This window comes from Leptonychotes weddellii, chromosome 10 (genome assembly GCF_054177405.1).
Source record: "Leptonychotes weddellii isolate Sample4059 chromosome 10, ASM5417740v2, whole genome shotgun sequence".
In the NCBI taxonomy this organism is placed as follows: domain Eukaryota; kingdom Metazoa; phylum Chordata; class Mammalia; order Carnivora; family Phocidae; genus Leptonychotes; species Leptonychotes weddellii.
The window spans coordinates 90,665,123-90,691,601 of NC_138378.1; the positions used below are offsets into that span (position 1 = coordinate 90,665,123).

General features: G+C 39.4%; 1 protein-coding gene across 4 annotated transcripts in view; it reads right to left on the minus strand.

The window, feature by feature from the left end:
* The window catches only part of ACOXL (acyl-CoA oxidase like), a 346,122-nt gene that overhangs the window by 126,697 nt on the left and 192,946 nt on the right, over positions 1-26,479 (minus strand). For all 4 annotated transcript variants that reach the window (XM_081796794.1, XM_081796796.1, XM_081796795.1 and 1 more), the window contains one exon: positions 13,030-13,119. In XM_081796794.1, coding sequence (XP_081652920.1) covers positions 13,030-13,119 — 90 coding nt within the window. The remainder of the gene's footprint in view (positions 1-13,029; positions 13,120-26,479) is intronic.

Consider the following 26,479-nt stretch of genomic DNA (forward strand, 5'->3'; position numbering starts at 1 on the left):
AAGTGTTATTGTACTAGTCTTCCTATTTTTCTCTTGAAATATCTACTTGAAATTTTTCTAAGTAAAAGTTGGAAATAATAAGAAAAACAAAATAAAAATACCTGAATATCCTTGGGAAAATACCCCCGGGGGCCTGAAATCTCTAAGGAATCAGCTTTCTTCTAGGAAACCAGATACTCACATGGTCTTTAAGCAAGTTAGACCACAGGTCATTTGCATTTTTGCATATTTGCTTTGTTTGCAGAGTAATGAACAATGTATGCAAAGCCTCTGACTGTAACCTTTAGGAAATCTGCCAGAGTGAATTAGGAAGGCCCCCGTCCTGCTGTATCTCTAACGAAGCAAAGAAAGTTATAATGGGATTTCATGGGTGTGGGTCATAATTGGATTTGGTGGAGGATGTAATTAAATTTCACCAAGGGCCCACAACCTCTGCCCCAGGAAAATAATGAAAGGGTCAGAGGACCTTTCATCTTGCTTAAAGCGAAATATATAAAGCCTGCAGAAACTCTATAGTGCATGCCTACTCTTTCCCCATCTCCTCAATCATGGGACAGCAGCCCCACCACTTTCAAGATCACTAGAGTCTCACCTTGGGGCAGAGGGTTGAAAGCACTGTAGATAACACTGGAATACTATGAAACTCACTGACCAGTTTCTGCTGTCCCCTAGACTCCTACATTTTCTATCTCTACCTCAGGAAGTAGAATCAAAGCAAAATCCAGCCCAGAGAAAGGTAGCCTCCCCAGTACGGGCAGATTCCAATGCTCAAGTGGAAGGCCAGGTTGACCAGTGCAGGCAGCCAGAGCCATCTTTCCCATCATTGTGTGATGCCAGGTAGCCTGAAAGCTCTGGGTACAAAATAGGACGTGTCAACTGATAGGTTTCCTGTAGGGTGTGTCAACTGGTGGCAAGCAGGCTGGCTGACCCCCTCCCCAGCACAAAGCTAATGTGCTTAGAGGTCTTGGTCTCTTGCCCAAGAAGACCAAGCCCTCCCTGGGCAGGCTATCAAGTGTCCTTTTCCAGAGCAGTTTCCAGGGTTGTGGCAGATGCTACTAGTGTAGTCAAGGGTTCTGATGTGGAAGCCCAGCCATCCTGCTGCTAGGCAGGGCTTTACAGAAACGCCTGGCTCTCTGCCCCAGTCCCTCTCCTGCTCTCAATCCCTGTGACTCAGCGTCTTTTCAGAGATACCCCAAAGTAACAACTCTCACCTCCAGACCTCTCCACTTGGGTTGACCCATCATTTCCATCCCATCTGCTTTCCATTCTCCAGAAAGAGGTCAAGTTCTTTGATCCTCTGATGGCCCCTCTCCCACTGCAGGTGCCCCCACAGATCTGTTCCCTTGTATTCTTTCTTCCAGGTATTTCAATGGGATTTGAAGAGGGAGGAGCAGTAATGTGGGTGTTCATGTCATCACTCTCCTGAACCAGAAGTCCTTCCTTTGGTTTCCAGTCCTCCTATTTATGCTGTAGTATCTAAATATTTTCTTCTTTCTTCCTAATTCTGGATGCTTTTGGATCACTTCCCCACCCACCACACCTTTAATCGTCCCTCTTCCTAGCAATGAAATCAGGAAGGGCATCTGCCTAATCTTAGGGCACCACTGCAGAAAAGAGTTAGCACAGCAGGCCAGAGACTGCTATTCTTGGAAAAGCCTGCTTGCAAGGATGGCCCTTGGCTGGCATCTGGGAACGTGGATTTGGGGAGATTTCCCACCATTTCCTGACTGATAAGTATGGCTCACTGTGCCTAAACTGTTTGTGTAAATGATATGGTTTATGCCGACCACCTGTTTTCCTTCTGAAAGTCTGGAATTTTGAGGTACGCTAGGTAGAGGGTATCTACATGACCAGCCCCCAATAAAAACCTTACATACTGAGTGTCCAATGAACTTCCCTGCTAAACAATATTTCACGTATACTGTCAATTATTGCTGGAAGAGTTAAGTATGTCCTGTGTAACTCCAGTGGGAGAGGAGTCTTAGAAACTCATGTCTGGTTTCCTTCAGACTTTGCCCCATGTGCCTTTTACCTTTGCTGATTTTGTGTTTTATCCTTTTGCTACAATAAATCCTAACCATGAGTATGACTACATGCTGGGTCCTGTGAGTCCTCCTTGAGAAATGTCAAAACTGAGGGTCATCTGGGGACTCATGACTACTTATAAAATAAGTGTTTCCGCCTGAGAATAAACTTCAATCATGGCTTGAGGTAGTATTTTTCTGGCACATGTCTGAAAGATGTCTTTCTGGAAAATTGGCCAAAGAAGGTCATTACCATCTGGTTTTAAGGTCGTTGGTTATCTCCTTTCTAGCAGACTTAGCCATTCCTGGCTTCCTTCCTCAGCCTGGGCCTTGAAGTCCTTCCATGGGTTCTTACTGCAAGGATGCTCTGCCTCTTTGTGCTGGCACACATCCTCCTGAGCAGGCAGCTCAGCCCCCCTCTTGCCCAGCATCCCTGCCTTGCTGCCCCACCACGGTCCACAGTCCCTCCCTCTCATTGCCCATGCTCCCATTTATATGCAAACAGCAAGTAGTTCCTATCTCTCCCTATGCTTCCATTTTCATTCATAGTTAGAAACTGTGACCATCCCCTACGTAAATTAAACAATCTGTCCATGGTTCCAACAAGCTAGAGCTTGCAATTAAAGCACTGAATCATAATTTCAGACTCAGATGATGCCGAACCACATGCCAAGGTTTAAAACATACTTCCAGAAGATAAAGTTGTTGAAAAACCTCACACACTTGGATCACCAGCTGAGATAGAGAATGTGAATTAGTGCAATGTCTGATTACTGAATATTCTTTTTTTTAATAAAAGATTTATTTATTTGAGAGAGAAAGAGAGAGAGAGGGCAGGAGAAGGAAGGGCAGAGGAAGGAGAGAGAATCTCAAGCAGACTCCACACCAAGGGTGGAGCCCAATGTGGGGCTCAGTCTCAGGACCCCGAGATCATGACCTGAGCTGAAACCAAGAATCAGACGCTTAACCAACTGTGCCACCCAGGTGCCCCTCTGATTACTGAATATTCTTAAGGAGAGGTTTTTTTAAAGCAACATTTAGTAGGAGGGAGACAAAAGAGTAGGCAACTGTTGATCTAGCCCAAATTAAATGGCAATTCTTAAATAATTCCCCCTAAATTATTTACTTAACTATAGATATCTCTAAAAGCTAAAATAATAAGGGGGCAGGAGAGAGCTTCCATTAAGTACCATCTAACATTTTAGTTTTCAGTGGAATAAACTTATAACTGAATAGCATTCCGAAAATGTCTGCATTACTCTTTAAGTTAGCCAATTTTTCATGATAAAAATTTTTTTCATTATAAAAATTCATTTCAATATGAAATCTTTTCAATCATCCAGAGCCTTTACAACATAAAGATAACTATCTCCAATATTTTGATATATTTCTTTTTTTAAATATTTCTTTTTAAACTTATCCATGCAAAGGTTTCTGGGTTGTCGTTTTTTTACTTTTTATCTTTATGTAATTGTAAGAATCCAGATGTAAGAAATGATTCAGAGAGACCCCATGTACCCTCTACCATAACATCTTCCCAAACATTGCACTGTTTACAGTTCAATATCACAACCAGGAAAAATGATGCTGGTACAATCCACAGAGCTCATGCAGTTTTTGCTAGTCTTACATGCAGGGGTGTGTGTGTGTGTGTGTGTAGTTCTATGCAGTTTTATCACATGTGTACATCTATGTGACCACCACCACAAGTAAGACATGGAACAGTTCCATCCCAAGGATCCCTCATGCCACCTTTGTATAATCACAGCCACTTCTCTCTTTTCCTGCCCTCACTCCTGGTGATGCTGACCTCATCTCCAGCACCATGATTTTGTCATTTCTAGAATGTTATATAAATGCGATCATACAGTATGGGACCTTTTAAGATTGGTTTCTCTCAGCATCCAAGTTGTTGAGAGTCTCAACAGGTGTTTGTGTTTTACTACTGAGTATGGTAGGGACATATCAGTCAGGCCATCCAGTCACCCAGGGAAGGACATTTGGGTTGTTTCCAGTTTGGGGTTGTGACAAATACACTGGCTCTGAACATCCATTTGCAGGTTTTTGTGTAAACAAACATTTTCATTTCTCTGAGAGTAAACGTCCAAGAGTATAATTGCTGGGTTTTATGGTAAGCACGTATTTAGTTTTTTAAAGAAACTGCATACTTTTTTCTAGAATGGCTGTAACATTTTATATACCCACTAGTAATGTATGAGTGATCCAGTTTCTCTGCTTCCTTTGGCATAATAAAAAATATTATTACTATTTTTTAAATTTTAGAATTTTGGTAGGTTTGCAGTGGTATTTCAGTGTGGTTTAAATTTGCAGTTCCCTAACGGCTAAGGATGTTGCATATCGTTTCATGTTCACATTTGCCATTGGCATATCCTCTTCAGTGAAATGTCTGTTCATGTCTTTTGCCTATTTCATAATTGGATTGTTTTTTACTGTTGAGTTTGAGGATTCTTTATATCTTCTGGACCCAAGGATTTTGTCAGGTATGTGGTTTGCAATTATTTTCTCCTAGTCTTTAGCTTGTCTTTTCATCTCCCTCCAGAGTCTTTCACAAAGAAGAAGGTTTTAATTTTGATAAAGTCTAGTTTTCAATTTTTCCTTTTATGAATTGTGCTTTTGATGTCAAATCTAAGAATTTTTTCTGGTCTGAGCTCTCAAAGACTTTCTCTTAAAATTTTTTGTAAAAGTTTTTATAATTTTATGTTCTATATTTAAGTAGTTAATTTTGAGTTAGAACTTCTATAAGGTATGAAACGTAGGTTGGGGTTCATTTTTTGAAGACCCCCTCATGCTGTTTTCTATATTGGCTGTACCAACTTACAATCCCACCAACAGTGCACAAGGGTTCCCTTTTCTCTGTATCCTTGTTAATACTTTTTATCTTTTGGTTTTGTTTTGTTTTTATAAAAGCTATCCTAACAGGTGTGAGGTGATATCTCATTGTGGTTTTCATCTGCATTTCCCTGGTGATTAGTAACGTTAAGCACCTTTTCGTATACCTGTTGGCCATTTTTAGGCCTTTAGAAAACTATCTATTCAGGTCTTTTGTTCATTTTTAAATTGGGTTTTCTTTTTTGCCACTGAGTTGTATAATTTCCTTATATATTTTGTATATTAACCCATTATCAGATAAATGCTTTGCAAATATTCCCTCCCATTCCATACATTGCCTTTTCATTTTGTTTATTGTTTCTTTTTGAGAAGAAGCCTTTTAGTTTGATGCAGTTCCACTTCTTCACTTTCAGTTTCGTTGCTTGTGTTTGCGTATCATATCCAAAAAAATTGTTGCCAAGACCAATGTCTAGGAACTTTTTCCCTGTTTTCTTCTGGAAGTTTTACAGTTTCAGGTCTTATGTTTAAATATTTAATCCATTTCAAGGTAATTTCTGTGAGTGGCCTAAGATAGGGGTCCAATTTCATTCTTTTGCATGTCAAAAGCCAGTTTTTCCAGCACCACGGATAGAGGAGATTATCCTTTCCCCACTAAATATTCTTAATTCCTTTGCCAAATATTAGTTGACTGCACATGCATGGATTTATTTCTGGGCTCTTGATCCTGTCCCATTGGTCCATTATGTCCTTCTTTATGGCAGGACCACCAGTACACACTGTTTGGATTATTATAACTTTGCAATATAGTTTGAAACCAGAAAGTGTGATGCCTCCAGCTTTGTTCTTCCTCAGGATTTCTTTGGTTATTCAGGGTCCTTTGTGGTTCCATACACATTTTTTTTTTTTAATTTTTTTTTTAAAGATTTTATTCATCTATCTGAGAGACAGAGAACGAGAGACAGAGAGCACGAGAGGGAAGAGGGCAGAGGGAGAAGCAGACCCCCCGCCGAGCAGGGAGCCCGATGCGGGACTCGATCCCGGGACTCCAGGACCACGACCTGAGCCGAAGGCAGTCGCCCAACCAACTGAGCCACCCAGGCGCCCCGTGGTTCCATACACATTTTAGGATTCTTTTTTCTCTCTGTGATAAATGCCATTGGAATTTTGATAGGAATTACATGGAATCTACAGATGGCTTTGGGTAGTATGAACATTTTAACAATATTAATTCTTCCAATCTATGAACATGGATTTTCTTTTTTTATTTGTTGTGCCTTCTTCAATTTCTTTCAACAAAATCATACAGTTATCAGTGTTCAGATCTTTCACCTCCTTGGTTATATTTATTTCTAGGTATTTTATTGTCTTTGGTGCTGTTATAAATGGGATTGCTCTCTTTATTTCCTTTTCAGATATTTTGTTGTTAGTATACAGAAATGCAACTGGATTTTGTATGTTGACTTTGTATCTTGTAACTTTACTAAGTTTATTTATTGGTTCTAGCAACTTTTGGGGGGATTCTTTAGAATTTCTATATACAAGATCACATCATCTGCAAACAGAAACAATGTTATTTCTTCCTATCCAATTTAGATGCCAAATTTCTCTGGCAAGGACTTCTAGCACTATGTAGAGTAAGAGTAGTGACAGTGGGCACCCTGTCTTGTTCCTGATCTTAGAGGAAAAGCTTTCAACCTTTCACTATTGGGTATGTTACTGGTTTCTAGTCTCATACAATTGTGGTTGGAAAAGATAAATGGTAGGATTTCGATCTTCTGAAATGTGCAAAGATTTTTTTTTTGTGACCTGACACAATCTATCCTGGAGAATGTTCCATGTGCATATGAAAAGAATGTGCATTCTGCTATTATTGGATGGAACATTCTGTATATGTTTGTTACGTCCATTTGGTCCGAAGTATAGGTCAAGTCTAAAGTTTCCCTATTGCTTTTCTGTCTGGATGATCTATCCATTATTGAAAGTGAGATATTAAAGTCGCCTACAGTTATTGCACTGTCTATTTCTCCCTTCAGATCTATTAGTATTTGCTTAATATACTTAGGTACTCCAATGTTGGGTGCATTATATTTACAATTGTTATAACCTTTTAATGAATTGACCCATTTATCATTATATAATGACCTTCTTTGTCTCTTGTTAGATTTTCTGACTTAAATTCTATTTTGTCTGATGGAAGTGAGGCTACCCCTGCTCCCTTTTGGTTTCCATTTGCATGGAGTATCTTTTCCATCCCTTCACTGTGAGCCTGTATGTGTCCTTAAAGTTGAAGTCAGTCTCTTACATACAGCATATAGTTGGGTATTGTTTTTTATTTATTTCATTCAGCCACTTTTTACCTTTTGACTGGAGAATTTAATCCATTTACATTTAAATAATTATTTACATGTAAGGACTTATTCACACCATTGTACTGTTTTCTGGCTGTTTTGTGGTTCCCTTGTTCCTTTTTTTCTCTCTTGCCATCTTCCTTTGTGATTTGATGATTTTCCATAGAGATACACTTTGATTGTCTTCTCCTTACCTTTTGTGTCTACTATCATTTTTTGTTTTGTAATTATCATGAGGCTTACATAGAATATTGTATAGATATAAGTCTATTTTGAGCTTATAACAACTTCCATCACATAGAAAAATCTTACCTTTTTACTCCTCCCTATTTTGTTTTTGATGTCATAATTTACACCTTTTTATATTGTATATCCCTTAACAAATTATTATAGTTATAGTAATTTTTAATAATTTGTCCTTTAACCTTTATACTAGGGTTGAATGTTAAACATATCACCATATTCCAGTATTAGAATATTCTGAATCTGGCTATATGCTTACTTTTACTATTGTGTTTTATGTTTTTATGTTACTAATTAGTGTCCTTTCATTTCAGCTTGAAGAACTCCTTTCATCACTTCTTGCAAAGCAGGTCTAGTGGTGATGAACTCCCTCAGCTTTTGTTGCTTGAGAAAGCTTATAACTCTCCATTTTTGGAGAACAACTTTTCCAGGTTAAATATTTTTGTTTAGCAGTTTTTTAGAAATTCTTTCAGCATTTGAATGTATCATCTCATTCTCTCCTGGCCTGTAAAGTTTCTGCTGAGAAATCCACTGATAGCCTTATGGAGGTTCTCTTGTATTTGAGGAATTTTTTTCTCTTGCTGTTTTTAAAATTCTTTGTCTTTTATTTTAGACTGTTTTGTTATAATATACATTGAAGAAGATCTTTTTGAGTTGAAAAGAAAGCCTTGGAGGACTTACGAGCTTCATGAATTTGGATATCCAAATCTCTCCCCAGAGTCAGGACATTCTCAACCATTATTTCTTTAATAAAAACTTTCTAACCCTTTCTCCCTCTCTTCTCCTTCTGAGATTCCATATGCATAGATTGCTTTTCTTAATGGTATTCCATAGTTCATGAAGGCTTTCTTCACTCTTTTTCCTTCTTTTTTTCTTTGTTGTCCTCTGACTGGATAATACCAAATGACCTCTATTCTCCTTCATAAATTCATTTTCTGCTCGATCAGGTCTGTTATTGATGTTCTCTATTGCATCTTTCATTTCACTCATTGTACTCCTCAACTTCATAATTCCTATTTGATTCTTCTTTTAAGATTTTATTTATTTATTTGAGAGAGAGAGTAATAGCAAGAGAGAGCACGAACAGGGGAGAGAGGGAGAAGCAGGCTCCCCACTGAGCAGGGAGCCCAATGTGGGGCTCGATCCCAGGACCCTGGGATCATGACCTTAGCCGAAGGCAAACACCCAACTGACTGAGTCACCCAGGCACCCTTATTTGATTCTTTTTAATGATTTCTATTTCTTTGTGAAAATTCTCATTTTTTTCATGTATTGCTTTCCTACTTTTATTGAATTATCTTTCTGTGTTTTCTCATAGCTCACTGAGCTTCCTTAAAACAACTATTTTGAATCGTTTATTGGGAAAATTGCAGATCTCCATTTCTTTGGGGTCAGTTACTAGAAAATCATTGTTTCCCTTTGGTGGTGTCATGTTTCCTTCATTTCTCATGTTCCTTGAAGTCTTGCATTGCTGTCTTCACATTTGAAGAAGCAGTCACCTCCTCTAGTCTTTACTGACTGGCTTTAGGAGAGAAATACCTTCCATCAGCTCTGTATGAATTCTGAGGCTTTCTCAGACCTTCAGTGGATACACATGTCCCACAATTCTTATTCCCTCTTAGGGAATAGTTATTAAGATTGTATAACTTCTTTTGATCCTGCAAAACCAGGATTAGTGCTTGCAGCTTCTTGTTTACTTCCCCTAGGGTGGTACTGAATGCTCAAGTTTGTATGCTTTCCTCCAATCCCACAGAGGTGGGTTGGCTTTCTTTATGTGCTCACTAGCTATCTACAAAGGCTAGCTCTTGCTGGGAGTGTACACTGATAAATGGTCGTGGAGTAGTGACGTGTGTGACTGAGGCATGTAGAGTATTGTGGGTGCCTGTGGACCAACATGGAGGATCTGTAGGTGAGGTGTCCCCAGGGGCTCATAAGTGGGTTTCCTGAGGAGTCTGCAAAGCAGTTAGAAGGATCCATGTCCAATCACTGTCTTCTGAGAGCCCTGGCTGCTATTCTCCCACCTGCTCCTTATACTTCACGTCATGCAACACACCTCAGAAATCTGAGTGAGAGGAGAAAGAAATGGGCCTCTTGGGCAGTGTCCCACACAGCTGGGGAAGCTGGGTGCTCACTCACATGCTCTCACTTTCCCCTGTGGGAGAAATCACATGCCAAAAGATCTCTCTTGTCACTGAGCTGTGCTGTCTTGAGGGAGGGCTGACATGTAAAGTGAAAACTATGTAAAGTGAAACTGTTCCTTTTGCCCTCTTCAATGCATCCAATCTCATTATTTTTTGCTCCAACAGTGTGCTGGAACTTCACGGGACTCCTGGACCTACACAAAGGCACTGTCATCCTCGGGTGATTATCAGAATTGGAGTTCTTTGGGCATAATGTGGCAGAAAACTCCTATTTCACCATTTTGATGATGTCTTAGAAGAAGCTTGTCTGTGTCTACAGAAAACTTTGTTGTGATTTTGATGGAAATTTTATTAAATCTATAGAACAGTTTGGGCAGAATTGGCATTTTCCTACAGAGTCATCCAATTGATGAATATAGTATGTCTCTCCATTTATCTAGGATTTTTTTGATTTCTTTCAAGCATTTTGTAATTTTCAGCATATAGATCCTATGCATGTCTATTGGACTTACACCTAAGTATGTCATTTTCTTTGGAACAATTGTAAATGATATTGTGTATTTAATTTCAGTTTTCACATTTGTTATTAGTATACAGAAATAAGATCAATTTTTGTGTATTGATCTTATATCCTGCTGTCTTACTGAGCTCAGTTCTAGGAGCTTTGGGTAGACCCCATGGCTTTTTCTATGTAGATAATCACATAATGTGCAAACAAGGGAAGTTTTTATTTCTTCCCTTATAATATCCATGTCTTTTATTTCTTTTTCTTGCCTTATTGCACTGATATAACTTCCAGCTCTATGTTGAACAACAGTAGTGCCAGTGGACATCCTTGACTTGATCCTGTTTCTAGAAGGAAAGCATTCCACATTTTATTAGTAAGCATGATGTTAGTTATATTTTTTGTAGGTACTTTTTACCAAGTTGAAGATTTTACATCAACATTTTGTCAAAAGCTTTAATTGTGTAAACCAATATGATCATGATTTTTTTCTCCTGTAGTCTGATGATATGATGGACTATATCAACTGATTTTTGAATGCTGAAGCAGTCTTGCATATCAGAAATAAATACCATTTGGCTATGGTGTATAATTCATTTTATACACTGTCAGATTCAATTTGTTAGTATGTTGTTGAAGATTCTTATGTCTAAATTTACAAGAGTTATTGGTATGTAGTTCTCCCTTTTTTGTAGTGTCTACTTTTGGTATCAGAGTAATACAAACTATATAAAATGAATTAGGGTCATCTGGGTGGCTCAGCTGGTTAAACATTCAACTCTTGATTTCAGCTCAAGTCATGATCTCAGGGTCATGAGATCGAGTCCCACATCGGGCTCCATGCTGGGCATGGAGTCTGCTTAAGATTCTCTCTCTCCCTCTGTCCCTCCACCCACTCATGCACTCTCTCTCTCTCTAAAAAAAAATTAAAATTAAAATAAAAAAATGAGTTGGGAAGTGTTCCCTTCTCTCCTATTTTGTGGAAGAGATTACATAAAGTTCTTCCTTAAGTGTCTGATAGAATTCTCCAGTGAAACCTTGGCCTGGAGATTTCTTTGGGGGAAGCATTTTATTATTATTAAAAATTCAATTTCTGTGAGATGATAGGACTATTCAGGTTGACTATTCAAGTTGGTTAGATTTGAGTGTTTGTGGTTTTGAGGAATTGGTCAATTTGACTAAGTCATCAAATTTATTAATGTAAAGTTATTTTCTAGTGTTCCTTCATTGTTCCTACAAGATAACTAGTGATATACCCATTTTCATTCCTAATATTGGTTATTTGAGTCTTCTTGGTTTTTTTATCATACCTCCTGGATTAGTCTAGTTGATGACCCCCATTCCCGTTGTGGAGGTAGGTGCTCAACTCTCCACTGGATCCTGCTGACACTGGGGTGAAAGGATTTAAGCATACTGGTGATTTGTTGCACCTTATATCACTTCAAAGGGTCTTGTTGCTGCTGAGGACAGGTGTAGACTTAGCTTACCAATGGGCCCTGCTGACATTACCCTGATGTAAAAATCTAAGCTCCACTTGCTGCCACTAGGCGGGGGATAGAAGATTAGTTCCCTGCTTGGCCCCACCAATAGCACCAGGTTGAGTAATAGGAATGTTACCACCTGCTACCTGCTTCTGACTACTTCCATGGATCAGAAGCCAGGTGAAAGATCAGTTCCTGCCAGGTCCTGCTGAAACTGGTATGTGTGTGTGTGCGTGCATGTGTGTGTGTGTGTGTTCAGTTTTTCCATTTTGTTTGACTGATGTAGAGGGAGAGAGTATTGCTGGAAAGGTTTTTTTGTTATTAGGCCACCATTTTCCCTGTGTTTTGGCTAGGGAGAACAGGCTTTTCTTGGAGTTTGTCTGTACCTATTAGAGATTCAGGGCATACATATATGCCCTTATCCAGGGTTTATAGAGGGCAATAAGGAAACCCAGACAACTTACTGCCTTTCCCTTCCTCCAGTTCCAAGGTCCCTAGGCAGCCTGCCTTCTTCTTTCTCCCTTTCAGAGTCTTCCTGTGCTTGTTTGTTGTGTTATGTCCAGAGTGTTCAGTTATTAAGAGGGAGGACCTGGGAGGAATAGGGTCATTCCATCTTAGCAGAACCACAAGTCCCTGTTTTTCTTTTGTAAAAACACCAAATTGTGACCCCATTGTATATATAATTTTATATCATTTTTACTTACCATATCATAAGTTTTTAATTTCTGTAATAAACTCTTTGTAAGTACAATTTAAAAAGCTATATAATTCCCCACTGAGTGGCCAGAACATGATTTACATAATCATTTTCCTATTGTTGAAAATTTAGATTCCAACATTATTGCTATAATAAATAATGTACTAATGAAAACGTTTGTGCCCTAAAGTTTTTCCATATTTAGGATTATTACCTTAGATAGTCCCAGAAGTGGAATCACACACAGCCTAATAGCAACATGGAAGAGTGCCTCTTTTGTTCTCAACAACACTGGGACTTCAATATGCTCTTAAACATGAGCCAATTTGATGGAGAAAACAGTAGTGTAGTATGCCCTCATGTGCATGTCTCTGATCACCAGGGAGGTTGATCAATTGCCCTCCTTTTATAACCTGCCTTTTCATGTCTTTTGCCTGTTCATCTTCTGGGTCCTCAAGTATTCTTTTGGAATAGCCAGTAGAAGAATCTGACTAAATAGGTACAAGAAGAAGTTTTCTTCAACCAAAGAAGATATGGGTCAATGTCAAAGATCAGCTAGGAGAGAAAGAATTTAATCTGTTCCACTACTGCAAAAATCAAGTGCTTAACAGGAAAACACCTGCCAATTAAATGAAGACATCAGATGAAGATAAAACATATGAAACACTTCAGATTTCTGGATAACTCTTGATCTTGAAAAGTATGCCATTTAAGAAGAATAAACACTTCCTGAATTTTACCTGCAGCATAACAACATTGTCACCTTCAAAAGTCACAAACACATCTGTGTCGCATTTTAGGCCTGAGATTCTGTTTTCCATCATGTAACCCTATTGCAGAAAAAAGAAAAGAAACATATTTCAAATTTGCAATTCTACCATTATAAAGGACTAACATTTTCTTTGAAATTAAACAAAAATACAGAAAATGGAAAAGAATAAAATAACTATAGTTTTCCTGCCCAAATAACCATTCTAAGAATTTTGAACCATCACACTTGGTTTTGATCCATAAATATTATTGTGGATTTGCCTTCATTATTAGTCAAAACATTTGAAAACAGTCATGTCACGTTTTTCCAAAATATTTAACAAATTGTGCTGATTTTTTTTCTCTCTTCCAAATCTTATGAATTCTAATAAATGTCAAGAAATTAGTGATTACGCCCTAAAATATGCAGGAGAATGATGCCTCCCCTACCCCCACCCTTTCAAAATTAGCAAATATACCTGGTTCTTGGGACACAACATAAAATCCTAAATTGCCACTCTGCATGTTAATATCATTATATACTTTACATCATAAATCCACACTCCAGTTTCCAGCTAGTTTTTTTCTTTTTCTTTTTTTTTTACTTCCTGAAATCCTTATTTAAATGGCAGTAGCCTGCTGCTCATTTTCAAAGTGTTGACAGTATTTCCGCACACAAACTGGGAGAAGCAGCTGCTCAAGAGAAAGTCGATCAGCCCCAGGCAAAATGTGGAGCAGCAAAGTTTGCCTTTGTTTGGCCTCGGGCCCTTCCCCTTCTGAAGGCCCCAGCGCTGTATTTCTTCCAGTTCGTTGCTCTCCCCATTAAATCCCCAGAATCTTTCCCACTCTCCAAATCTGCTTCCACAAATCAATCCTGCCTAAGTAAGTTATATGAGAGGTGACTGTCATGCTACTTCTCCCAGGAGTATTTGCAGTTAGCACTGCAGCTCTGAAGAGGGAATGACAAGATTTAGCACCCCCCCACTCAAATTTTCAAGCCACACGGAGCCTCACAGAAGGGTGCTCCCATGTGCAGCCAGGCACTGCAATTTCTTTTTTTTTTTTTTTTTAAAGATTTTATTTATTTATTTAAGAGAGAGAGCACATGAGACAGGGGAGGGTCAGAGGGAGAAGCAGACTCCCTGCTGAGCAGGGAGCCCGATGCGGGACTCCATCCAGGGACTCCAGGATCATGACCTGAGCCAAAGGCAGTCGCTTAACCAACTGAGCCACCCAGGCGCCCGGCACTGCAATTTCAAGGTACCTTAATGCCTTAGGGGACTGCCTTTATTTCTGAAAATGGCCACTTGAGTCAGAGAAGCCAGCACTTCCGGGGACCTGAGCATCAGTGCTTCCTGGCCCAAGAGCCTTCCTCTGATGCCCCTACCTTCTCTCCCCGCTACCCAGATCAGCATGGCGGCAGTCTGGGCAGCCAAACTGCACAGTGTTCTTATCTTCAGGAATGCTTAATTACTTTCGTAAATGTAAACAGTCTGTATGTATGGAAAAATAAATCAGTAACATTTCCAACCTCCCCCAACCCTGCCCCATAACCACAGGGTTAAACCCGCCCCACAGGCAGACCACATGAAATTAGGTTCTGACTGAATGTGACCAGGCCCTAGAGCGTTTCCCCACCGCAAGGCCATAGCTGACTCATTTTCATCATCGTTGTGCTACCATTGATCGAGTACCCACCACAAGCCAGATTCTGGACTGGGTGCTTTACCCAAACCTCACTTGTTAATCCACGTAATCCTCCTCATTCTTACAACTGCCATGTGAGGTACGCATCACCCCATCTTACAGATGAGGAAAGGGAGGCTTGAGAGCTATGTTGGAATGTTCTTGAATCATCAAGTTCTGGTGTGGAAAAGATTAACACTCCAGACACCACCTCGGTGTTGGGAAGAAGCACTCATACTCAAGGGGCATAGCTGCTAAGTGCTCAAAATAAGGATTTTGAAGAAACAAAATACTTTTTCTTTCAACGTTTTGCTCTGGTCTCCCCCAGTAGGGGTAGGAGTGTCAGGTTCTTTGTTGTTCTCTGAGGCTTCTGATTTTGTTCACACTCTGCCCCGGGGGGGAAACCAGGCCGCCAGGGCTTTAAAATGACCTGAGAGATAATCTACTCAAAACACAGCAAAATCAGCAAATGAATAACAACAGTCTCTCAAAAAATGGGCAAGAAAGTTCTGTGAACATACAGATGCTCTATCTTATGTAAGCTCTTCCAATGCAATGTAATTTATTTCTCTTCTAGATGGCGAAACTCAACTTTGAACCCTTCTTCATGTTTGAAAATCGAGTAAAACCACATAATTGCTTTCCTGATGATTCCAGACTCTCCAGGGCCCAGACCCAGCTGAGGTACAAGGCTCACAGCCCTTGCAGAGCTTGCAGACAGCTGAAAATGAAACAGCCAAGAGAAAACCCAAAGCCAACCACATGCAAGACACGGCTGTGGCCAGTCCGTTGCTTCCAATCTCCTGAAACTACCAAGGGCATAGTTACGATCTAATTTCCTTAAAATAGGCCAGAGAGGCCCATCCTCATAAAAATCTAAATCTTTGAAATATCTGGGGTGACCCGTTGAGAAACTAACAAGGTTCAACAAGTCCTAGGTATCTGTGTTGTGTGTGAATGTGCGCACAAGTTTAGAGAAGGACACAGCATAGAGAGTTACTGAATGCAAACCTGCAGCCATCTTCTTGAGGGACTTAAATTCTAGATTCAGATCCCTGAATTCTTTGGTGGACAAATGATTATAAACACTGTGTGTGTGTGTGTGTGTGAGAGAGAGAGAGAGAGAGATTTTCTAATTAAAATTGAACTTGGATTTTTAAATTAATTACTAAAAGCAATACATAAGCAAAGCATTATTTTTAAAAATGAGAACACTGAGAAAAACCAACAGAAAAAAAAATAAAGTCATCTGTAATCTCATGATGTGGGAGATAAATGGGTGCATGGGAAAGAGAGACGCCAAGAAAAAGGCTTGGAATAGGAGCTGAGATTGGGAGGACAGAGGTAAGTGTTGGGAGGAGGAAAGTGGGGAGGGACTGAGAAACCAGAAGGGCAGATCTGGGGAAAGGGAGCCATGGAGTGTTCCGGAGGGAGGAGGAACATGACTGAACATGTTGCAGTTAGAGAAGACTGAGGAGTGAGTCGGGTGTGAGGAAAGCCAGAACCAGGTGAGCAAGATAGGAAAGTAAGAGTGCTGGATTTGGGGAGAGAGGAAATATGTTAACCTCATAGGCACCCACAGCACCCGTGGGTGGCAAGCTGAGGGGCAGTCCTGAGCTCTGAAGCCTGAGACACTTTCCACATCAGGTCACAACCCAGCACTTGTTACCTTCCCAAGGCTTTATAAACCAGCACTACAGGATGTGCCCAGAAAAGAGACAGTCACGGTCATTACTGAGGACCAATTCTATGTTATGTGTACATCCCATATTTCATTTCCACCCTTCACAACAACATCTCAGCACCCCTGTTTGGGGATGAGAAAGTTGAGGGTCACTGAGGTTTTCTCTGCTCCTTGCCCACTCGCCTGGGGTTTTGCCATGCTCTTCCCTCTGTCTGGAGCAATGCCCCCTCTCATTTCTGTCTCTGGTCCAAAGTTCCCATTGCAGGGAGGCCATCCCTGGTCCTTATGTCTAAAATAGCTGCCCCACCCGCCACCCTATCTCCCCATCTCTTTACCTCAGTTTATTTTTTTATAGCATTTCCAGGTGTCTTTCTAAGCAGAGGACACTGGTGCGCAGACACACAAAGAAAGAAGACCACGTAAAGACACAGGGAGGAGAAGACGATCATCTACAAACCAAACAGAGAAGCCTCAGAAGAAACCGACCCTGCCAACACCTGATGTTGGACTTTTGGCCTCCAGAACTGTGAGAAAATAAATTTCTGGTTTTTAAGGCACTCAGTCGGAGGTACTTCGTTATGGCAGTCTGCGCGGACTAATACAGGGCGCGGGTGCACGCGCTCACACATACACGGAGATAAATCAATGCGAACTGCTTCTCTAACCTGAGTAAATCCTCTGGGGTCTAGGGAAATCCTTCTCTAAGCCATTATTACAAAGCGCTCAACAGCACCTTGGGAAATGAAATGGTAGTCCCGTTAAGTTTTCTTTTTTCCACATTGGACTCCTAAGGATGGACATTTGCTTATACATTTTTCGTTGGGGTAGGGGAGCAGATGAGAAAAAAGAGGGATGTGAGGGAAGAAGCAGGTTTCATCCCCCCAAAAGTGAATAATATTTTCCATTAGCTTATTTCACTCTTAATTAAAAAAAGAAACGTAGAATAGACAGAGGGAACTCTAAACTCCACGCTCCCAAAGCCAACAGAATCCTCAGGGGGTGATGCAGCCCAGAGTCAGGTCTCCATGAAGAAAGAGCACACTGGGTAGATGTGTTACTCTATCTCTGCCTTCTGGGTTACATCGAGTCTCTTAGCAAGTAATTGTGAATGTCATTAAGGTTGTGTCCCATTTCAGTAAGAGCCCCATGAAACATATTTTATGATTCAAGCTTTGTACACTGAAAGTTTAATATTTTCCTGCTGTTTTTAACATCTCTGAATTTTTTTTTTACTGTATGATTACATTTAATAAATGGATCAGAACAAATTAGAAACAGGCTTTCTTCCCTCCTTTTAAGCAAATTGAGGGTAAATTTTGTTAATTTGAAGAAGAAGAAACAGATAAAATCAATCTTATCTTAAATTTGTCAGGGCAGGGTCAATCGGAAATACAGACACTGACCCACCAAACAGGAGGGACTGTGTCTTAGAATCGTGTTAATTTATACCTATGTATCTCCACCACCCCAAATGGAGCAGAGCCTGATGTGTGTGAGATTCACTGCACCCTTTCCTGAGACAGCCATGGTCTGAGTGGAGTCTTCTGACAGCCAGAGTTCAAGGCCCAGCAGATGATGGATGTTCCTATGGAAGTGATGACAAGTTGTCCTGCCCTGCCCTGTTTGTTTTGAGGTGACCCTGCATTGTCAGGGCTTATGAACTGGGGAGAGTGGGTGGGAGGAAATTCATTCGTGGGTCCTGTCACCAAATGTATACTGAGAATCTCATGCCACAGGCGCTATACTATGCACAGCAACCATAGACACAGTCCTGTCCTCAGGAGAGAGATAGGTGTTGGTCAGGTAAACAAATAAAATAGGTGATTAAAAAATCTGTGGTAAGTGCCAGAAAGGAGAAGATCTGGGTTCCATGGGAAAAAAATAAAAGAAAGGCCTCTTCTAACCTAGATGCCAAAAAATGTTTTCAGAGGGCTTGTTTAACTTGGAACCTTAAAGAAGAGAAGTCAGCCAAGCCAGCAATGGGAGAAAGCTTGCTCCCGGTGAGAGAATAGCATGTGCAAACACCCTGAGGCCATGAAGGAGCACAGAATGTTCGGGGAGTGGGAAGAAGGCTGAGCTGGATGGAAGTGGTAAGTTGGGGGAGAGTGGCCCAAAGATAAGATGGAAGAGGTAGACAGGGTTCCAGTGACTCAGGAGCCATTTGGGGATTCATTTTAGGTTAGTTTAGATACAAACTCATAAAATAATTTTGAGCTTTGGAGTAAGATGTGATTTTAAAAGATGACTACAGTGTTGTGTGAGCACAGCCCAGAGCAGGTGAGAGAGAAGTTGGACAAGTTGGTGGCGGAGGCATGGCAGCATGGAGGTGGAGGGAGAAGGGCTCAGAGGGTTGAGTATGTGCATGAGAAGGAAGAAGCCTGGGCCACATGAATGTTATGTGTGTGGTGTGGTGTCTACTGAGTTGGAGAATCCTGGAGCAGGAGGATGTTTGAGGGAAAGATCAAACATTCATATCTGTCAATGTCAGGTGTGAGAGAGTCCGTGAGCTATCCAAGAAGACTGGTCAAAATGAAAATTAGATATGAGACTCTGGGCATGTGAAAAGATGTCTGATGAACATGTAAATTAGAAAGCCCTCACCATACAGGTGAGGATTTAAAACCTCAGGAAAAGACAGAATCATCAAGAGGTGAATACACAGAGAAGAGAGGACTAAGGCTCACATTCTGGAAAATGCCAACGTTCAGAGGCACATAGAGGCATATGGGCAGAGGAGACTAAGAAGACAAAGAAGCAGGAAGAAAGCAGGAGAGCATGGTGTCCTGAAAGCTGAGAGAGAGTGTGTCCAGGAGGGAGAGATCTGCTGTGAAAAATGCTGCTGAGTGCTCAGGCAGGTGAGGAATGAGGAGTCCTTTGGACGAGCTACAGGGAATCAACAGCAACTGGACTAAAACTGTTTAGGTAGCACAGAGCGGGGGGAAGCCAGATTTGTCTCTGGCAATATGGCAGACTAGAGATTCTTTTTAAAAACTCTCCAGTAGAGGGGCACCTGGGTGGCTAAATCACTTAAAAGTCTGACTCTTAGTTTTGGCTCAGGTCATGATCTCAGGGTCTTGAGATTGAGCCCCATGTGGGGCTCTGTGCTTAGCACAGAGTCTGCTTGTCCCTCTCCCTCTGCCCCTCCCCCTGTTCTCTCTTTCTCTTAAATAAATAAATAAATAAATAAATAAATAAATAAATAAATAAAATCTTCTAAAAAAACCTCTCCAGTAGAAATAAAAAAAATATGTTCATAAAATATTTTTTTTAATCATTTTGAATATATAGTTAAGCTAATAAAGAGAAATACCCACAGGCTGAACACAATGAGAGAGCACGGACTCCAAAAGGGTAGCAGGTGTTGAAGCCAGATAAGAGGTTATATAAAGACGCCTAACAAACATGGTATCCTAGAAAACAACGCCTACCAGGGGTCAAGTAAGAAAACACCACCCCTCACCCAAGAACATAATGAGGAAGTTGGCTAGTCTCAGCTCTGGCTGTGGGTGGAAGGGGGAAACACCTTTCCTTAGAGTTTTCAACTATGCCTGTATTTAGGTGGCTCTGAGGCCAGAATCCATACTTCCTATGAGGCTCTCAGAGCCCCAAACAGAGAAGCCAGTATAAAGTGGGTTGTTTAAAGCTGGGATCTTCAGGCAGCTGGCAGAGGTAAATGCAGATCCTTGCTGGCATGGAAGAACTACCAAGATAAAGTTCCAAATATCAAAGGCTCAATTTAAAAAAAATCACACATCACAAGGAAAAATAAAGAGCAATCAGAAGAGATAGACAACAGAACCAGACCTGCAAAGGTAGCACATACTCATATTACCCTAAAACACCTACAAGTAGATAAAATCAAGAACATGGAGAAACAGTATACAAAATAACAATGGCCTAAAATTTTCCAAAATGATCAAGTGACACAAACCCACATATCGGGCAAACTCAAATAACCCCAAATAGGAAAAACATAAAAACAAATTAATACTTAGGCACATTATAGTAAAACCATAGATCACCAAAAAATAAAATATCTTAAAAGAAGCAGAGACTCCCCCTCCAATAGATTACCATGAAGAATTACAATTAGACAGATAGTTGATTCCTCAGCAACAACGGAATCCAGAATAATAATAAAAACTTCAAAGTACTGAGAAAAATAGCTGTCAATCATGAATTCTATACTTAACGGTACTTCATCTTTTAAGACTGGGCATAAAATAAAGACATATTCAGACAAATAAAACTTAGGTTTACTGCCACAGACCCACACTAAGTGGCATTCTGACAAAGGTATTCCAGGAATAAACAATGGCTAAAGAGATGCCTGAAGGAATTGTAAGCAAAGACACTGGTAGAAGGAGCTCTAAAGAAAGAGTAGAAGTAGAACTTTAGAACTTTCTAAAGAAAGTTTAGAAGTAGTTCTAAAGAAACCCTGGTTCCATATAATAATAAATACAATGGCTAATTGTGGAATTAAAAAAGACAGTACCAAAGTAATGGACACGATAGCCCAGAGGGTGGGAGCTGGTGGTTAGGGAAAGCAATCTAAGCCCTGTGTTGTTTGAAGAAAGGAAAGATGATAATTAACTTTAGACTTCGTATGTTAAATGTGCATATTAAAACTGCTAGAGTGGGGACACCTGGGTGGCTCAGTCAGTTAAGCATCCAACTCTTGATTTCAGCTCAGGTCATGATCTCAGGGTCGTGGGATTGAACCTACCATCAACAAAGGGAGATTTTAGCCCACTCAATAGTTGAGAAATCAGACACACCAAAGCCTCAGTAAGAAGAGGGAATAAGCTTGCTCTATTGGTTACATTTAAAACCCTGAGTTACTGAACACACATTCCCTTGAAGCACACATGGAAACACAGACAGTTTCCGTGTGTGCTTCAAGGGAAGTAGGCCATAACCAATTTCAAAGAATCTGTATCCCATTGGCCATTTTCTCTGACTACAATGGAATTAAGTGGAAAAATCAATATAATAATAATTATTATTATAACAACAAAACAATAAGAACAGTTACTAAAAAGAAGGCAGTATTATTGCACAGTGGTTATACCCTGTAGCCAAACCAGCTGGGTTTAAATCTTGGCTCTGCCAATTCAGGAGCTGTGTAATTTGGGGCAAATTGCTTAAATTCTTAGTCCCTCATTCTTCACATACATAATATTGAGGTTATAATAGTCCTACCTTGTGGGGTTGTTGTGAGGATTATATAAGTTAATCAATTTAAATGTGAAGACTCAGGCTTGACACATAGAAAGAATTCATCAAAGGTTAGATTGTTGTTGTTTTTTTTTTAAACACTCGACATTAGGATATCTAAAAACATAATTCAATTCCTGGGTCAAATGATTCATGATGGAAATTAAAATATACTTAGAATTGATAAACAGAAAATCTTATTTATCAAATTATGGTTGATACAGCCAAAACAGTATTTATTTTATTTTTTTAACATTTACTTTTTTTTTTTAAAGATTTTTATTTATTTATTTGACAGAGACACAGCAAGAGAGGGAATACAAGTAGGGGGAGTAGGAGAGGGAGAAGCAGGCTCCCTGCTGAGCAGGGAGCCCAATGACGCGGGGCTCGATCCCAGGTCCCTGGGATTATGACCTGAGCTGAAGGCAGATGCTTAATGACTGAGCCACCCAGACACCCCTAAAGCAGTATTTCAAAAGAAATGTTACAACTTTAAATGTTTATAATAGAAAAGGAGAAACTGTAAAAATTAATGAGATAATATCCAAGCTAAGGTATTAGAAGAACAGCAGGAAAATAAACCCAAGAAAAGTAGAATAAAATGAATAATAAAGATAAAAATCAATTAAATAGAAAATCCAGATACAATCTGGACAGGATCAACAGAACCAAAATTTATTATTTGAAAAAAAATACAAAAATAGAGCACAAGATAAGGAGATGGAAAAAAGAAAGAATATTAGGAATGGCAAAGGGAGCATAACTATAGACACAGCAGGGATTGAAAAGATAAAAGGATATTATGAACTTATGCCAATAAATTTTAAAACTAAGAATAAATGGAAAAATCCTGGAAAAATATAAATGATGAAAACAGACTCAAGAGGAAAAGAAAACCCAAGTAGCTGTAACCACTAAAGAAAGAGAATCAATCATTTAAAATGTTCCCAGAAATAAACCATGGACCCTATACAGCTTTACAGGTATTTGTACCAAATATTCAAGGAACAGATAATTCAATTTTACACAAACTCTTTGAGAAAATAGAAAACATGGAGCACCCCCTCCCAAAGCCATTTAATGAAACTAGTATAACTTTGATATCCAAATTGGACAGGGGCAGTGCTAGAAAGGAAAAGTACAGGCCAACCTCACTTGTTACTATAGATAGAAAAGTCCTAAATGAATCTCAGCAGACAGAACCAACAGTGTATTAAACACACACACACACACACTCACACACACACACACACACACACCATGACTAAGTTTATATCCCCAAACTCAAGATTTGTTAAACATTAGAAAATCTATTAATGTAAATCCACTATATTAACAGGTTTAAAAGGAGGAAAGGGTAAAATTATCTCAATAAAATAAATACACATAATTCCCTAAAAGTCAAATCTATTCATAATGTTAAAACCAATAAAAAAATAAACATACACACACAAAAGTCTCTTCAGGAACTAAGAGTAAAAGAAACCTTCTTTGACATGACAAAGAACATCTACAACTATAAACAACTCTACACCAACAGACTGGACATAGAAAAGAAATGGAAAAATTCTTAGAAACATACAAGTTACTAAGACTGAATCAGGAAGAAATAGAAAATCTGAATAGATCAATTACTAGTAAGGAGATTGAGTCAGTAATCAAAAATCTCCCAATGAAAAAAAACCCAGGAACAGATGGTTTCACCGGTGAATTTTACCAAACATTTGGAGAAGAATTAACAACAACGCTTCTTAAATTCTTCCAAACATACAAAGAGAAGGGAACACTCCTAAACTCATTTTATGAAGCTAGTATTATCGATACCAAAACCAGAAAAAGGACATTACTAGAAAAGAAAACTGTGGGCCAATATCCTGATGAATATGAATCCAAAAATTCTCAATAAAATACTAGCAAACTGAATTCAGCAGCACATTAAAAGGATCATTCACCATGATCAAGGGGGATTTATTCCTGGGATGCAAGGATGGTTCAACATATGCAAATCAATCAGTATAATATATCACATTAATAGAATAAAAGAAAAGAATCATATGATCATTTCAATAGATGCAGAAAAATCATTTGACAAAATTCAACATTCATTCATGATAAAACTCAACAAATTAACCATAAAAGGAACATATCTTAACATAATAAAGGCCATATATGACAAGCCCATAACTAACATCATACTCAGTGTATGATAAAAGGATGAAGCTTTTTCTCTAAGACCAGGAACAAGACAGTGTGCCCACCCTCATCACTCCTATTCAACATAGTACTAGAAGACCTAGATAGAGCAATCAGGCAAGAAAAAGAAATAAAAAGTATCAGAATTGGAAAGGAAGAAGTAAAATTATCTCTATTTGCAGACAACAGGATTTTATATATAGAAAATCCTAGGGGCGCCTGGGTAGCTCAGTCGTTAAGCGTCTGCCTTCGGCTCAGGTCATGATCCCAGGGTTCTGGGATCGAGCCCCACATTGGGCTCCCTGCTCGGCCGGAAGCCTGCTTCTCCCTCTCCCACTCCCCCTGCTTGTGTTCCCTCTCTCGCTATGTCTCTCTCTGTCAAATAAATAAATAAAATCTTTAAAAAAAAAAAAAATCCTAAATATTCAACCAAAAAAAAAACTGTTAGATCTAATCAATGAATTCAGTAAAGTTGTAGGATACAAAATTAACATACAAAAATCAGTAATGTTTCTATATACCAACAACCAAATTTCTAAAAAAAGAAATAAAATAAGACCCAGCAGGGCGCCTGGGTGGCTCAGTCGGTTAAGCGACTGCCTTCGGCTCAGGTCATGATCCTGGAGTCCCGGGATCGAGTCCCGCATCACGCTCCCTGCTCGGCAGGGAGTCTGCTTTGCCCTCTGACCCTACCCCCTCTCATGTGCTCTCTCTCAAATAAATAAATAAAATCTTTAAAAAAAAAAAAAAATAAGACCCAGCAATTGCACTACTGGGTATTTACCCTAAAGATACAAATGTAGTGAAAAGAAGGGACAGCTGCACCCCAATGTTCATAGCAGCAGTGTCCATAATAGCCAAACTGTGGCAGGAGCCAAGATGTCCTTCAATAGATGAATGGATAAAGAAGATGTGGTTCAGGGGCGCCTGGGTGGCTCAGTCGTTAAGCGTCTGCCTTCGGCTCAGGACATGATCCCACGGTCCTGGGATCCAGCCCCGCATCGGGCTCCCTGCTCGGCAGGAGGCCTGCTTCTCCCTCTCCCACTCCCCCTGCTTGTGTTCCCTCTCTCACTGTCTCTCTCCCTGTCAAAAAAAAAAAAAAAAAAAGAAGATGTGGTTCATATATACAATGGAATATTACTCAGCCATCAGAAAGGATGAATATCTACCACTCACATTGACATGGATGGAACTGGAGGGTATTATGCTAAATGAAATAAGTCAATCAGAGAAAGATAATTATCATATGGTTTCACTCATATGTGGAACATAAGAAATAGTGCAGAGGATCATAGGGGAAGGGAGGGGAAACTGAATGGGAAGAAATCAGAGAGGGAGACAAACCATGAGAGACTTTTATTTTATTTTATTTTATTATGTTATGTTAATCACCATACATTACATCATTAGTTTTTCATGTAGTGTTCTATGGTTCATTGTTTGCGTATAACACCCAGTGCTCCATTCAATATGTGCCCTCTTTAATACCCATCACCAGGCTAACCTATCCCCCCACCTCCTCCCCTCTAGAACCCTCAGTTTGTTTCTCAGAGTCCATAGTCTCACCATGAGAAACTCTTGACTCTGGGAAACAAACTGAGGGTTTTGGAAAGGGAGGAGGGTGGGGGGATGGGGTAACTGGGTGATGGGCATTAAGGAGGGTATGTGATGTGATAAGCACTGGGTGTTATATGCAACTAATGAATCATTGAATACTACATCAAAAACTAATGATGTACTATATGTTGGCTAATTGAATTTAAATAAAAATAAATAAAAAAAATCAATCACATTTACAGCAGCACCAAAAATAATATAATACTTAGGAATAAATTTAACTAAGGGAGTAAAAGTTCTCCATACTGAAACTGTAAGATACTGATGAAAGAAATCAAAGAAGACACAAATAGGAGTAAAAAATAAGCCTTTCTTGAACTCTCTGAGTCATGACTTGGGTTCTGTGGAAATAGTCTTATTCTGTCCTGAAACCTGAAAAGTTACCTGGTAGTTAATTTCAAATATGTTTGAACCACAAACTTCCTTATTGGTGGACCTCTGATTTTTAATAAAAGTCTATAATTCAAGTTAAAAAAAAAAAAGAAAACACAAATAAATAAAATGGTATCCCATGTTCATGGATTGGAAGAATTAATATTGTTAAAAATGTCAATACTACCAAAATCCATCTATAGATTCAATGCAATCTCTACCAAGCTTCCAATGGTATTTTTTACAAAAGTAGGAAAAGAACTCCTTTTATATAGAACAAGAAAAGACCCCAAATAACCAAAGAAACCATGAGAAAGAAGAACAAAGCAAGAGGTATCACACTTCCTGATTTCGAGCTGTACTATAAAGCTATAGTCATCAAAACAGTATGGTACTGGTATAAAAACATAAATAGACCAATAGAACAGACATAAACTCAAATATATACAGTCAACTAATAACTGACAAGGGAGCAAAGAATACTCAATGGAGAAAACATAGTCTTTTCCATAAATGGTACTGGGATAATTGGATATTCACATGTAAAGAATGAAACTGGACCTACCACTCTTACACCACTCACAAAGATTCACTCAAAGTGGATTAAAGACTTAAATGTAAGACCACAGACCATGATACTTCTAGAAGAAAACACAGAACAAAGCTCCATG